The following is a 16,444-nucleotide window of genomic DNA, read 5'->3' on the forward strand; positions in this document are numbered from 1 at the left end:
TGTTGTTTTGAAAAACTCCAATCTTAATTTTCCACTCTTTTTAAAATATTACTGAGAATATTCACATCTTGTCAAAGCTATGAGAAGAGAGTGCTGATTGATTGAGGCATTGGCATGAAGAACACTTTGATGGCGACTGACAGTTAACTGTCAACCTTCATTTAAAATTTAAACTAAGCAGACTGACTGTGATTAGTCAATGCCTTAACCAGAGAAATAAACCAGAAAATGAGTGTCATCGGTTTTGTTGAGAAGAAACAGAGACAACATACACCATTACAGCATTTAACAAGGCATCTGGATAGGGACATGAATAGGAAGGGCTTGGAGAGATATAGGCCATGTGCTGGCATATGGGACTAGATTAGGTTAGCATATCTGATCGGCATGGACGAGTTGGACTGAAGGGTCTGTTTCCATGCTGTACATCTCTATGACCATGACTCTATGTCCTTCCTGTCCGCAAAGGACAGCACTCCATTTTAATATTTATAGCTTTTACTATGCACAAATACATTCCATTCGGTGCAAAAGCAGCCACTGCAATATCTCAAGTGGTTCTTCCAAAGTATACTACAACCTTCAGGAATTCCAGGACTTCATCCTTATCTGGGTCTCACTATCATTTATACACTATTTACTTAGGTGAGCACTGCTGGTACATTCTGGTGTTTGCCACCTCTATCAGTACACAGCATTGGGTAGGAGTTGTTTGAGGTAATTCATTGCCACAATCCACCTTTGTCTTGGGCCTAACTGGTGATTAATTGTGCAGGATACACAATAAAGTATGCATCGAACATAACTAGACATATGTAGTTGTGGTGCTAGATAGCTGCAAGACACAGATTTCAGCTCTGGCTTGGATATAAAGCTAGGATTATGCATTGATCTTAGATTTTTTTGAAAGTTTATTGCATAATAGCAGTTAGGACAACTACATCTGGCCAGACGTAATTACTAGAAACTTAGGAAGCAAGTGCAGAATCATCTACTCCCTCCAAAAACTACAGTAGAACTCCTTGTCCCCACCCATAGTGTCTGACATCAGTAGAATGAGTGGAGTCAATGTAAAATGAACATTAACCCCTTCAGAACCATTAGTTTATGCAATCATTTTCACATTTTTCCTTCATAATAATACATTTATGCCATTGAGTATTATGGATCAATGTCAATCTCACAGTTTCAAAGACTAATGCCAAATTTGCTGACCATCTGGCAAAATCCCACTCTAGATAAATTAATTTCCTTCAGCTCAAACTTCACATATCCTTTTGGATTTGTGCCTGTACCAATATATTGCCACCCCTTGCCCAAGATCATTCTGATCAATACATAATCTAGTTTTATATCCAACCCAGAGCTGAAATCTGTATCTTGCAATGGATCCAGCACCACAACCACATAACTTCCAGTTAACGTCTGCACACTACTTATTTGGTACTACTGATAGAATCCTAGTTCACTTACTCAGCACCTTGAGGATAAACATTCTGAACAACATTTTTATCTGCCTTCCATCAGCTTAAAAAAGCCTGAGACTCTTAAATGAATCCACCCAGGTGTCCCAAGTTCTGTTCCCAGCAAATAAACTTGCAAGATTCTTTGGCTTGTTTTCAAATCTGTCCACAGCTACATTCCATTCCAACTTAGTGATTTTAAACTCCACATTAGACCATCCATTTGTCTTTGCTCAAGCTATTTAATACTGCTTGTTCTGTACACTATTCGTTTCAGCAACTATAGTATACTGTCATCCCCACCAATAATTATTTTTCCTTGCTATAGTTCTTTCTTTTTACTGCCATTCTAAGCTATCTTTTTCACACTGCAGGCTTTTTTAAAAATTAACCTGAAGGCTGTAATTCAATTAAGTTTTTCTGGGTATGTTCACTCATAATAATTTGACTGATCCCACGGTCAGAAACTCTGGTATTATGGTTTCAACCATTAGTAATTAATAACAAACGTCGCAGATTATCCAACTTTTAACGGGATGTCAGACAAGCCCCACCCCTTGGCCTTCACCTCCTCAAACCAAACATGTTAACAATTGTGATCTGCCACATGGCAAACGGGAAGAAAATTTAAGCAGTTCAGGGGAAGATACAAAGAACCCTCTCCGTATGCAACTTTACATATGGGTGGAATAAAATGACTGGGATGGATAAATTTATAAGATTATACAACGAAAATTTGGGCACGGGATCTTTACATCAGCCTTTAGTCTGAATCACTAATCCTTTCAGACAAACTGCACTTTTACAATTATGAAAAGTGGGGGCAAAAGAAAATGAGCCAGTGCGGGAGTACAGCTCTTGAACACAGGCCCTTATTTACCCACAACCTTCGGTGTGTGTGTGTGTTTGGAGGGGAAGCTCATTGAGCACTGAGCTGACTGAACGCAGCAAGAGGGAGGCATCCTATTCCAACCCATCCGGTCTAACGGTGGCCTGTACAAATTAAAAACACATTTCCCTCTTCTCCATTCAGCCCTCACGGCTCTTTCACCCTTCAAACATAGCACCATCAAATAATCCAGCATCCAGAACGACGCCATTTACACTTATTAATGGAAAAGGTGGGGTGAGCATGCCTTAATTATACTCGCCTACCTCATCAATAAATGCAAATACTCTGCTGCCTGAAACAACGAATTAAACTGCCACACACATTCTTAACCCCTCACAACGGTACAGTTTGGCGGTATTTAATTGACAGAAATAGAACAAACAAACCCATCCGCAGCTCCGGGTTAAAAAGCCAAGCAAGATTAGACTTTAAAGATAAGGGTGCACTCACGGGCTTCCTCCCGACGGCAGCAGCCATCCTGGTTCGCTATTACTAAGGCTCTGTGCAAAGCCCCTGTTCCTCTGAGTTTCTTCCCTTTCCACAGGAGTTGCAGCCTCTCCAATCGCTCAATATGGCATCCTGCACAGAAAGAGAGAAACTGCTCTCACACACACATTCAGGCAGAGTCCGGGGGGGGGGGAGGCAGCACAATCCACAAACCCAACCTGCAACATCGTATCCGGTTCGTACAACAAGGTATCCCTGCCCAATTACTGAACACATTGTGATTTGATAAACCCTACAGAACACAGAGGTATGAAACGCGTAGGATCCCGCTATTATAACATGAAAAGAATTCGCACCCCTCCTGATTACAGTGACTTACTGTGGCCCGGGAGAAGGAGGCGATAAATAAATACATTACTTTGCAAGGGTTTTCTTGGAAGTTGGTTGCAAGCAGATACTTCTTCAGATTAAACAAAACAAAAACGTTTCTAGTGGCAGGACATTCCTCAGAATTGTACCACTTAGATTCACTCCATAATTTGGAAGTATACACTCATTTGCAATGACGAGTAGATGTCTGAACTTCATGTAAAATGACCGCAATGTGTTCTTAACCACATGTAATTATTTGGTCTAGTATATTCGGTGACAAGAAAGCAAAACTGAACTATACAGAAGGTGCTGGACATGCGAAACAACCACACTCAAAAACCTCGAAACATTCAACAGGTTTTAAATAAGTTAATGTTTCGGATGTAGACCTGACAAACTGGGGAACATAGTGTACATCCTCAGGAATTATGCATGCCGGAGTTTATCTTTGCATTAGTGAATGTATACCTTGAGCTGACTGAGGCACATCAAGCTCCTTCAGTGCAGTTAACTATCTATACTCTCCACTCAACACTTGAAGCGAATAATCGCAGGCATCATGGTATTTGTTTGCATCATCAGTGATGCAGATCTAATTTTAATTGTAAAGACACACTTTTTGTTCAGACACAGCACTCGGATTAATGATGCCATCTTCATGGACATTTAGACTGTGATTTATTCTGGCAGGTATCTGACTGATGCAATATTATTCCGTTCATTAATCTATCGAAAATTACAACAGTTGGCATCAGGGTACAATCTAAACACATCAATGTAAAGACTAACTAAAATTTTCCTCAAAAAATAATTACAAGAAGAGTTTGTGCTGTAAAGAAATGTTTGGAAATGGTTGATCAATGAATAAAATTCAATTTTAAAAGAAAATGCCTTGGATTGGAAAAGGCAAATTGACCAGGATTTCCAGTCTTCAATGTTGCTCTGTAACCTTGAGGATCTGGCAGTCAAATGAGATCATGATCAGACTTAACTATATGCCCCCTGCTGCCAAATATCTCATCAAGGCTCATAAATGAACAACCACATCTTAAATAAAGTACTCATTCCATGGCTAACAGTTTCCACAACTAACTTTATACTTGCTAGTTTACAGGTCAACATACCATGCTTTATTTCTTGTTATAGAGTCATACAGCCCAGAAACAGACTCTTGGGCCTAACCTAACCTGTTCCTGAAGAAGGTCTCATGCCCAAAACGTCGATTCTCCTGCTCCTTGGATGCTGCCTGACCTGCTGCGCTTTTCCAGCACACATTTTCAGCTCTAACCTGTCTGTGCCGACCAAGTTTCCAAAACTGAACTAGTCCCATTTGTCTGCGTTTGGCCCATATCCCTCTAATGTTTGCTACCATGTACCTGTCCAGATGTCTTTTAAATGTAATTGTACTCACCTCTACCACATCCTCTGGCAGCTCATTCCACTTCCTCTGCGTGAAAAAGTTGTTCCTCAGGTCCTTTTAAATCTTTCCCTCTCACCCTTTACCTATAACCTCTAGTTTGGACTGCCTATCCTGGTTAAGGGACGTTGGCTATTCACCTGATCTATGTCCCTCATGATTTTATGAACCTTTACAAGGTTATCCCTCAACCTCTTATGCTTCAGGAAAAAAAGGTCTCAGCTTATTCAGTCTCAACATCAAGCGCTCTAGTCTCAGTAACAAGATTACAGATCTTTTTGCACCCTTTCCAGTTTAATAATATCCTTCCTATTGCAGGTTAAAAATCACACAACACCAGGTTATAGTCCAACAGATTTATTTGGAAGCACTAGCTTTTGGAGCACTGCTCCTTCATCAGGTGGTTGTGGAGTATAAGATTGTAATTTATAGCATAAGTTTACAGTGTGATTTAACTGAAATTATATATTGAAAAAGACCTGGATTGTTTGTTAAATCTCACATCTTTTAGAATGACCATGTTGGTTTCAGTTCTTTCATATGTAATTCCCAGAATTTTTTACAGTTACGTTCTCAAGTGAACTTTAACAATGTCAGCCCAGATAATAAATTGAAGGTGTGAGGTGCCCTATGTGAGGCTGTCTGTGCTCCAATGTTCAGACTGATTCTATTTCTAAAAAAGGGATTTACAGATTCCTACATGGATTCATACATTTGCAAAGGTAAGAACTGATTAGGGATAGTCAACATGGCTTTGTGTGTGGGAAATCATGTTTCACAAACTTGATTGCATATCTTGAAAAGGTGACCAAGAAGGTAGATTAAGGCAGAGCAGTAGACATTGTTGATGTGGACTTTAGCAAGGCCTTCAACAAGGTTCTGCATGAGAGACTGATTAGTAAGGTTAGATCATGTGGGATTCAGGAAGATACAAAATTGGCTTGATGGTAGGAGACAGACTGTGGTGGCAAAGGGTTGTTTTTCAGACTGGAGGCCTGTGACTAGCGGTATGCTGTAAGGATCAGTACTGGATCTACTGTTGTTCATCATTTATAATCAATTTGGATGAGAATATAGGAGGCATGGTGAATAAGTTTGCAAATGACACCAAAACTGGTGGTATAGTAGACAGTGAAGAAAGCCATCTAAGAGTTAAAGGATTGTGATCAACAGAGGCAGTGAGCTGAAGAATGGCAGATGAAATTTAATACGGATAAATGTGAGGTGGTGCATTTTGTTAAACCAGGGCAGGACAGTTAATGGTAGCGCCTTGGGTAGTGTTATTGAATGGAGAGATGTGGGGTGCAGGTATATAGTTCCTTGACAGTGGTATCACAGGTAGACAGCGTGGTAAAGAAGGTATTTGGCACGCTTGCCTTCCTTAATCAAAACATTGAGTATAGGAGTTGGGATGTCATTTTACAGGGAGGCTGGTATAATTACATTTGAAAAGCATCTGGATGGGTATATGAATAGGAAGGGTTTAGGGGGATATAGTCCCAAGTGCTGACAAATGAGACTAGATTAATTTAGGATATCTGGTCAGCATGGATGAGTTGAACTGAAGGGTCTGTTTCCATCCTGTATATCTCTGTGACTCTATGTACAAGACATTGGTAAGGCGACATTTAGAGTGCTGCATACAATTCTGGCTGCCCCAGAATAGGAATAATTTGGAGGTGCCAGTGTTGGACTGGGCTGTACAAAGTCAAAAAACACAACACCAGGTTATAGTCCAACAGATTTATTTGGAAGCACTAGCTTTCGGAGCACTGCTCCTTCATCAGGTAGTTGTGGAGTATAAGATTGTAAGACACAGAATTTATAGCATAAGTTTACAGTGCGATGTGACTGAAATTATATATTGAAAAAGACCTGGATTGTTTCTGAAGTCTGTCATCTTTTAGAATGACCATGTTGATTTCAGTTCTTTCATATGTAAATCCCAGAACATTTTTAAAGTTACGTTCTCAAGTGAACTTTAACAATAGGTGTCATGTTGGCCCAGATAATGAATTGAAGGTGTGAGGTGCCCTGTATGAGGCTGTCTGTGCCCCAATGTTCAGACTGATACTATTTCTAAAAAAGGGATTTACAGATTCTTACATGGATTCATGCAGTTTTTGAGCGAAATAAAATGTACAAATACACCCCACAAACGTGTGTGTGTGTGTGTGTGTGTGTGTGTGTGTGGTGGTGTCTCCTGCAGTGTGACATGAACCCAAGGTCCCGGTCAAGGCCATCCCCATGGGTACCAAAGTTGGCTATCAGCCTCTGCTCAGCCACTTTGCGTTGTTGCCTGTCCTGAAGTCCGCCTTGCAGGATGGTCAGCCGAAGGTCCGCTGAAGTGTTCTCTGACTAGGAGGGAACCCCCCTGTCTGTTAATTGTTGTATTGTCTCCATTCATCCATTGCTGTGGCCTCTGCTCAGTCTTGCCAATGTACTATGCCTCAGGGCATCCTTGCCCACAGCATATTGGATAGACAATGTTGGCTGAGTCACAGAGTACCTGCCACATACTTGGTGGGAGGCGTCCCCATATGTAATGGTGGTATTTATGTTGACACTGACACACCTTGCAGCATCTATCATGACAAGGTTCTATGGTGTTGTCCTGAAAGCCAGGCAGTTTGCTGTGAACAATGATCTGTTTGAGGTTTGGTGGCTGTTTAAAGGTGAGAAGTGGAGGTGTAGGGAAGGTCTTGGTGAGGTGCTCATCATCACTGATAATGTGTTGCAGGCTGCAAAGGACATGGTGTAGTTTTTTGGCTCCTGGGAAGTACTGGACAATGAAGGGTACCCTGTCAGTTGCAGCTCGTGTCTGTCTTCTGAGGAGGTCATTCCAGCTTCTTGATGTGGCACGTCAGAACTGGGGGTCGATAAGTTGAGCATCATACTCCATTTTTATGAGGGCATCCTTGAGTACTTCCAAGTGCCCGTCACATTCCTCCTCATCTGAATAGATCCTGTGTATGTGTAGGGCTTGTCTGTAGTGGATGGCTGTTTAATATATTTTGGGTGGAACCTGGAGAAGTCTAGCATCAGGAGGTTATCCATGGGTTTGCGGGAAAGTGGTTTGCTGAGTGCCCATCCTTGATGGAGATGCATGTGTCCAATAATGAGACAGATACTAGAGAGTAGTCCATGATGAGTTTGATGGTGGGATGAAACCCATTGATATCACTGTTGTTTCAATGACTCCTCACCATGGGGCCAGAGGAGGAAAATGTCGTCAATATACCTGGTGTATAGTGTTGGTTGGAGGTCCTGCGTAGAGAAGAAGTCTTGTTTGAACCACAGTGGAAAACATTATCACCACAAGGAAGTCAGTCATCAACTTATCGGACCACACCCTTCAACTGGAAGAGATTGAAGTTATTAGCAGAGTCTCAATTTCTGCCCCACCGCCCAAATGGATCCCATGGGTCTTGCAGCAGACACGGAAGAATTCATCGGACAAATGAGACTCCAGGAATTCTTTCAAGATGACAGAGATCCCAGTGAGCCCACAGAGGAAGTAGAATGGTCATCAGGGATCCGTGGAGAAACGACCAAAGAAGGAGTTAACTTGGACCCCACCGGAGGGCTGCTGCCTTGGGCTTGACATGTATGCTCAAACTGTTGGGAAATATATTAATTGCTAGATTCATCAGCTGCACCTACAAGGTAGGGAAAAGCATCACCCGAACATAATGCACCATCCATGCTCTCTAAACCAATCACAACAATGTCATCAAACCAGTAGATAAAGGAGGAGCCATAGTCATTCAGAATAGAACATATTACTGCAAGGAAGTGTACTGACAACTGAACAACCAGGAACACTACAGGCAACTATCGGCCAATCCGACCAAAGAGCACACCTGTAAACTAACCACTTTGATCAGGACATTGGATCCAGTCCTTCAAAGTTCCCCATGCACCCTCATCCCAAGTATGTTTCGCGTGGATGAATTCTACAGCCTTCTGAAGATACAAAGCCAACACACCAGGATGTCGCACTGTATCAAGCAATGGGACCCTGTGTAAGAACCTCTCTGGCTATATCAAAGGCATCATGAAACTCATTGTACAGGGAATCCCCCCAGTTTCTGTCACTACATGACAGATTTCTTACAGAAACTCAGCACCCACAAACCAGTCATAGGGATGTACAGCATAGAAACAGGCCATTTGTACCAACTTGCCTATACTGACCAGACACCCATCCAAATGCCTTTCAAATGTTGCAATTGTACTAGCCTCCACCACTTCCTCCGGCAGCTCATTCCATATACGTACCCCGCTCTGTGTGAAATATTTGCCCCTTAGGTCACTTTTATATCAATCTCCTCTCACCCTAAACCTATGGCTCTAATTAGGGACTCCCCCACCCCAAGGAAAAAGACTTTGTCTATTTATCCTATCCATGCCCCTCATGATTTTATAAACCTCTATAAGGTCACCCCTCAGCCTCCGACACTCCAGGGAAAACAGCCCTAGCCTATTCAACCTATCCCTACAGCTGAAATCCTCCAACCCTGGCAACATCCTTGTAAATCTTTTCTGAACCCTTTCAAGTTCCACAACATCTTTCCGACAGGAAGGAGACCAGAATTGCACACAATATTCCAGCAGTGGCCTAACCAATGACCTACACAGCCACAATATGACCCCGCAATTCCTGTACTCAATATTCTGATCAATAAAGGAAAGCAAACTAAACATCTTCTTCACTATCCTATCTACCTATGACTCCACTTTCAAGGAACTATGACCCTGCACTCCAGGTCTCTTTGTTCAGCAACACTCCCCAGGGCCTTCAGATTAAGTGTATAAGTCCTGCTCTGATTTGCTTTCCCAAAATGCAGCACCTCACATTTGTCTAAATTAAACTCCATCTGCCACTTCTAAGACCATTGGCCCATCTGATCAAGATCCTGTTGCAATCTGAGGTAACCTTCTTCACTGTCCACTACACCTCCAATTTTGGTGTCATCTGAAAACTTACTCACTATACCTCTTATGCTCACCTCCAAATCATTTATATAAATGAGGAAAAGTAGAGGATACAGCATCGATCCTTGTGGCACTCCACTGGTCACAGGCCTCCAGTCTGAAAGATAACTCTCCACCACCCCCTGTCTTCTACTTTTGAGCTAGGTCTGTATCCAAATGGCTAGTTCTCCCTATAGTCCATGAGATCTAACCTTGCTAACCAGTCTCCAATGGGGAACCTTGTCAAATGTCTTACTGGAGTCCATATAGATCACATCTACTGCTCTGCCCTCATTAATCCCCTTTGTTACTTCTTCAAAAAACTCAATCAAGTTTGTGAGATATGATTTCCCACACACAAAGCCATGTTGACTATCCCTATCAGTCCTTGCCTTTCCAAGTACATGTACATTCTGAACCTCCGGATTCCCTCCAACTACTTGCCCACCACCGACATCAGGCTCAGTGGTGTAAAATTCCCTGGCTTGTCCTTACCACCCTTCTTAAACAGTGGCACCACGTTAGCCACCCTCCAAAAGCAGGAACATTCCTCGTTACAATGAACGTTTCAGCACTCTACACCAGCATTCCCCACAATGACGGCTTCACGGCAACAGCCTCAGTACTGAACACCAACAACTGCCAATCTCCAAGCACCGTCCTACAAATTATCCGCTTTATCATCGAACACATTGTTTTCACCTTTGACAACTAATTCTTCATCCAGACACACGGAACAGACGTGGGGGCCAGATTTGCATCCCAATATGCCAACATTGTCATGCAGAGGTTCGAACAAGACTTCTTCTCTGTGCAGAACCTCCAACCAATACTATACACCAGGTATTGATGACATTTTCTTCTTCTGGACCCATGACGAGGAGTCACTGAAACAATTACACAGTGATATCAACGGGTTTCATCCCACCATCAAACTCATCATGGACTACTTTCTAATGTCTGTCTCACTCTTGCACACATGTATCTCTATCAAGGATGGGCACTCAGCAAACCGCTTTCCCGCAAACCCATGGATAACCTCACAATGCTACACTTCTCCAGGTTCCACCCGAAATATATTAAAACAGCCATCCACTAAAGACAAGCCCTACGCATACACAGGAGCTGTTCAGATGAGGAGGAACGTGATGGGCACTTGGAAGTACTCAAGGATGCCCTCATAAAAACGGAGTATGATGCTCAACTTATCGACCCCCAGTTCTGACGTGCCACAGCAAGAAGCTGGAATGACCTCCTCAGGTGACAGACACGAGCTGCAACTGACAGGGTACCCTCCATTGTCCAGTACTTCCCAGGAGCCAAAAAACTACACCATGTCCTTCGCAGCCTGCAACACATTATCAGTGATGATGAGCACCTCACCAAGACCTTCCCTACGCCTCCGCTTCTCACCTTTAAACAGCCACCAAACCTCAAACAGATCATTGTTCACAGCAAACTGCCTGGCTTTCAGGAGAACACCATACAACCTTATCATGGTAGACATTGCAAAATGTGTTAGAGTGTCGACATACCACCGTTACATGTGGGGATACCTCCCACCAAGTACATGACAGGTACTCATGTGACCTTGTCTATATCATACTCTGCAGCAAGGATGATCTGAGGCATGGTACATTGGTGAGACCGGGCAGAGGCTATGGCAAGGGATGAATGGACACTGCCCAACAATCAACAGACAAGGGTGTTCCCTCCCAGTCGGAGAACATTTCAGCGGTGTAGGACATTCGACCTCAGACCTTTGGGTGACCATCCTCCAAGGTGGACTTCAGCACAGGCAACAACGCTAAGTGGCTGAGACACACACACACACACACACACACACACACACACACACACACACACACACACACACACACACACACACACACACACACACACACACACACACACACACACACACACACCCCTACAGACCCATATACTGACGCAGACCCCCACTCATACACAAGCTCTCTCATATGCTCACACATACACTCCCACACTCACAGCCACCTATGCATCCTCTCACAGACATACAATTTACTTTACACTCACACTAACACAAATACACATACACATGCACATACACACACTCTCTCACAGACACTCATACCTCCCCGTGCACACGCACACATCCATATGCACACACATACATATAAATTTTTGGGGTGTATTTGTACTTGGAGAATTACATTTTATTTTGCTCAAAAACTGCATGAACCCATGTAAGAATCTGTAAATTCCTTTTTTTTAGAAATAGAATCAATCTGAACATTGGGGCACAGACAGCCTCACACAGGGTACCTCACACTTCAATTCATTAACTGGGCCAACATGGCACCTATTGTTAAAGTTCACTTGAGAACGTAACTTTAAAAATGTTCTGGGATTTACATATGAAAGAACTGAAACCAACATGGTCATTCTAAAAGATGAGAGACTTAACAAATGATCCAGGTCTTTTTCAATATATAATTTCAGTTACATTACACTGTAAACTTATGCTATAAATTCTGTGTCTTACAATCTTATACTCCACAACCACCTGATGAAGGATCAACACTCCGAAAGCTAGTGCTTCCAAATAAATCTGTTGGACTATAACCTGGTATGTGTTTTTTGACTTTGTACACCCTAGTTCAACATCGGCACCTCCAAATCATTCCTATTCTAGGGCAGTCAGAATTGTATGCAGTACTCTAAATGTCGCCTTACCAATGTCTTGTACAGCTTTAGAGTCATAGAGTCACAGAGATATACAGGATGGAAACAGACCCTTCAGTCCAACTCATCCATGCTGACCAGATATCCTAAATTAATCTAGTCCCATTTGCCAGCACTTGGGACCATATCGCTCTCAACCCTTCCTATTCACATACCCATCCAGATGCTTTTTAAATGTAATTATACAAGCCTCCCTGTAACATGACATCCCAACTCCTTTACTCAATGTTTTGATCAAGGAAGGCAAGCGTGCCAAATACCTTCTTCACTACGCTGTCTATCTGTGATGCTACTGTCAAGGAACTATGTATCTGCACCCCACGTCTCTCCATTTGATAACACTACCCAAGGTGCTACCATTAACTGTCCTGCCCTGGTTTAACAAAATGCACCACCTCACATTTATCCGTACTAAATTCCATCTGCCATTCTTCAGCTCACTGCCTCTGTTGATCAAGATTTGGAGATGCCAGTGTTGGACTGGGGTGTACAAAGTTAAAAATCACACAACACCAGGTTATAGTCCAACATGTTTAATTGGAAGCTCACTAGCTTTCGGAGCGACGCTCCTTCATCAGGTGATATTAGAGGGCTCAATCCTAACACAGAATTTATAATTCCTGTTATAAATTCTGTGTTAGGATTGAGCCCTCCATTATCACCTGATGAGGAGCATCACTCCAAAAGCTAGTGTGCTCCCAATTAAACCTGTTGGACTATAACCTGGTGTTGTGTGATTTTTAACTCTGTTGATCAAGATCCTTTAACTCTTTGATGGCTTTCTTCACTGTCTACTATACCACCAATTTTGGTGTCATCTGCAAACTTACTCACCATGCCTCCTATATTCTCATCCAAATTGATTATATAAATGATGAACAACAGTAAACGCAGTATTGATCCTTACAGCATACCCCCGGTCACGGGCCTCCAGTCTGAACAACAGCCCTTTGCCACCACAGTCTGTCTCCTACCATCAAGCCAATTTTGTATCTTCCTGAATCCCACATGATCTAATCTTACTAATCTACCTTCTTGGTTACCTTTTCAAAAAACACAATCAAGTTTGTGAAACGTGATTTCCCACATATAAAGCTATGCTGACTATCCCTAATCAGTTGTTACATTTGCAAATGCATAACATCCTGTCTCTTAGAAACCCCTTCCCAAAAATGTACCCACCACTGACACCGGGTTCCCTGGCTGTTTTCTGCAGCCTTTCTGAAATAATGGCACATTAGCCATCCTCCAGTCTTCTAGCACCTCAGCCATGGATGTTGATGCACGGGGCACCACAATTTCTTTCCTAGCTTCCCACGATGTCCTTGGTTACCCTTGATAAGGACCCGGGATTTATCTACCTTTATGCGTTTTAAGACCTTCAGCACCTTCTCTTCTGTAATGTGGACTCTTTTCAAGGCATCACTATTTATTTCCTCCAAGTTCCCTCGCTTCAATGTCTTTCATCAGAATAAAGTTAAAAATCACACAACACTAGATTATAGTCTAACAGGTTTAATTGGAAACACTAGCTTTCAAAGTGCCGCTCCTTGTGAAGTACACAATTATAAGACACAATATATAACAAGTTTACAGTGTGATGTAACTGAAATTATACAGTGAAAAATACCTTGATTGTTTGTTGAGTCTCTTATCTGTTAGAGTGCCCATGATAGTTTCACTTCTTTCATATGTAAATCTCAAAATGTGTTTTTTTTTAAAAAAAATTACATTCTCACGTTAACTGTAACAATTGGTGTCAGCCAGATAAGATGTTAAGACGTTAAAGGTGTTAGCCCCCTGTGTTCCCTGTCAGTGCCATAATGTTTAGAATGATTCTAATCTAAGAAGTGAGTTAACAGAGTGTTACATGCATTCATGCAGTTTTTGAGCAAAGTACAATGCAAGTACAAATTCCACAAATGAATGTGCATGTGGGTTTGCGGTGTGTGTCTATGTGTGTGTGGACTGATTCTAATCTAAGAAGTGAGTTAACAGAGTGTTACATGCATTCATGCAGTTTTTGAGCAAAGTACAATGCAAGTACAAATTCCACAAATGAATGTGTGTGTGTGTATGTATAAATAAATAAAGCGGTCTAAGTCAGTGAGAGGATGCATGTGCAAGTGTGGGAGTGTGTGTGTGTCTATGTGCCTGTCAGTGTATACGTGTGTCTGTGTGTGTGTGTGTGTGTGTGTGTGTGTGTGTGTGTGTGTGTGTGTGTATGTGTGTATAGTGCAATGGTGGTCACCTGTAGTATGACATGAACCCAAGGTCCCGGTTGAGGCCCTCCCTATGGGTACAGAACTTAGCTATCAGCCTCTGCTCGGTCACTTTTCGCTGCTGCCTATCCCGGAGTCCACCTTGGAGGATGGTCACCCAAGGGCGAATGTCCCGGACTGTTGAATTGTTCCCTAACTGGGAGGGAACACTCCTGTCTGTTGATCGTTGTGCCATGTCCATTCATCTGTTGCTGTAGCCTTTGCTCGGTTTCACCAATGTACCATGCCTCAGGGCATCCTTGCCTGCAGCTCATGAGATAGACAACATTGGCTGAGTCACATGAGTATCTGCCACGTATATGGTGGAAGGTGTCCCCACGTATAACGGTGGTATCCATGTTGACACTCTGATATATCTTGCAGCGTCTACCATGACAAGGTTGTATGATGTTGTCCTGAAAGCCAGGCAGTTTGCTGCGAACAATGATCTGTTTGAGGTTTGGTGATTGTTTAAAGGCAAGAGGTGGAGGTGTGGGGAAGGTCTTGGCAAGGTGCTCATCCTCATTGATAATGTATTGCGGGCTGCAAAAAACATGACATAGTTTTTCAGCTCCTGGGAAGTACTGGATAATGAAGGGTACCCTATCAGTTGCAGCACATGTATGTCTCATCAGGAGGTCATTACGGTTCCTTGCTGTGGCACATTGGAACTGGCGGTTGATGAATTAAGCATCGCACCCCGTTCGTATGAGGGCATCCCTGAGTACTTCCAGGTGCCCGTCACATTCCTCCTCATCTGATAGATCCGGTGTATGCACATTGCTTGTCCATAGGAGATGGCTGTTTTAGTATGTTTTGGGTGGAACCTGGAGAAGTGTAGCATTGTGAGGTTGTCTGTGGGTTTGCGGTAGAGTGTGGTGCTGAGGTGTCCATCCTTGATGGATATGCATGTGCCCAAGGATGAGACAGATACTAGAGAGTAGTCCATGGTGAGTTTGATGGTGGGATGAAACTTGTTGATATCACTGTGTAGTTTTATCAGTGTCTCCTCGCCATGGGTCCAGAGAAGGAAAATGTTGTCAATGTACCTGGTGTATAATGTTGGTTGGAGGTCCTGCGAAGAGAAGAAGTCTTGTTCGAACCTGTGCATGACAATGTTGGCATATAACTTTTTAAAAAAGTTTTGTGATTTACATATGAAAGAAGTGAAACTATCATGGTGATTATAACAGATGAGAGACTCAACAAACAATCAAAGTATTTTTCAATGTATACTTTCAGTTACATCACACTGTAAACTTTTGCTATAAATTCTGTGTCTTACAACCACCTGATGAAGGAGCTGCGCTCCAAAAGCTAGTGCTTCCAATTAAACTTGTTGTACTATAACCTGGTGTTGTGTGGTTTTTAACTTTGTACACCCCAGTCCGATACCAGCATCTCCAAATCATTTCATCAGAATAAATATTGTTGTGAGATGTTTGGTTATTTATTAATGGATCTATTTTTCAGTAGAATGGAAATATTCTGAATATCAGAAGCCTCCTGTCTCCTAGACTATAATGACAATGTGGTACAACCCCATGAGCAAATGGGCTGGCAACAAAAAAATCATTATTATTACAGAATTATTCATCACCACCGAGCTGCCTTTAAGCTCCTCAGACATTGACTTGGACTCAAGCTGCCTTTACTCATAAAGCATGCAACTTATGAAACCAGACATCCAGTACAAAATAAAAATATAATTAAAATTGAAATAATATTACCTGCTTGCTGACACTGTTTAGTTTCCGCCAGGGACCTTCAGTTCCTGACCCTACGACAGACTTTGTTCATTGTTCAGTGCACTAAGTACAGGAGTTGGAACATCATGTTGCAGCTGTACAGAGGTGAGGCCACTTTTAGAATACTTTAACATGATATA

The 16,444-nt window shown here is 42.4% G+C and overlaps 1 protein-coding gene across 3 annotated transcripts in view; it reads right to left on the minus strand.

Moving 5' to 3' along the window:
• The window catches only part of LOC132816295 (septin-11), a 121,773-nt gene that overhangs the window by 98,402 nt on the left and 6,927 nt on the right, over window positions 1–16,444 (minus strand). For 2 of the 3 annotated variants that reach the window (XM_060825764.1, XM_060825763.1), the window contains exon 1: window positions 2,806–2,971. In XM_060825764.1, coding sequence (XP_060681747.1) covers window positions 2,806–2,832 — 27 coding nt within the window. In that variant the 5' untranslated portion in view covers window positions 2,833–2,971. Of the gene's footprint in view, window positions 1–2,805; window positions 2,972–16,444 lie in introns of those variants that run through there. The other variant, XM_060825765.1, reaches the window with a different exon arrangement.

This window comes from Hemiscyllium ocellatum, chromosome 1 (assembly GCF_020745735.1).
Source record: "Hemiscyllium ocellatum isolate sHemOce1 chromosome 1, sHemOce1.pat.X.cur, whole genome shotgun sequence".
NCBI lineage: Eukaryota > Metazoa > Chordata > Chondrichthyes > Orectolobiformes > Hemiscylliidae > Hemiscyllium > Hemiscyllium ocellatum.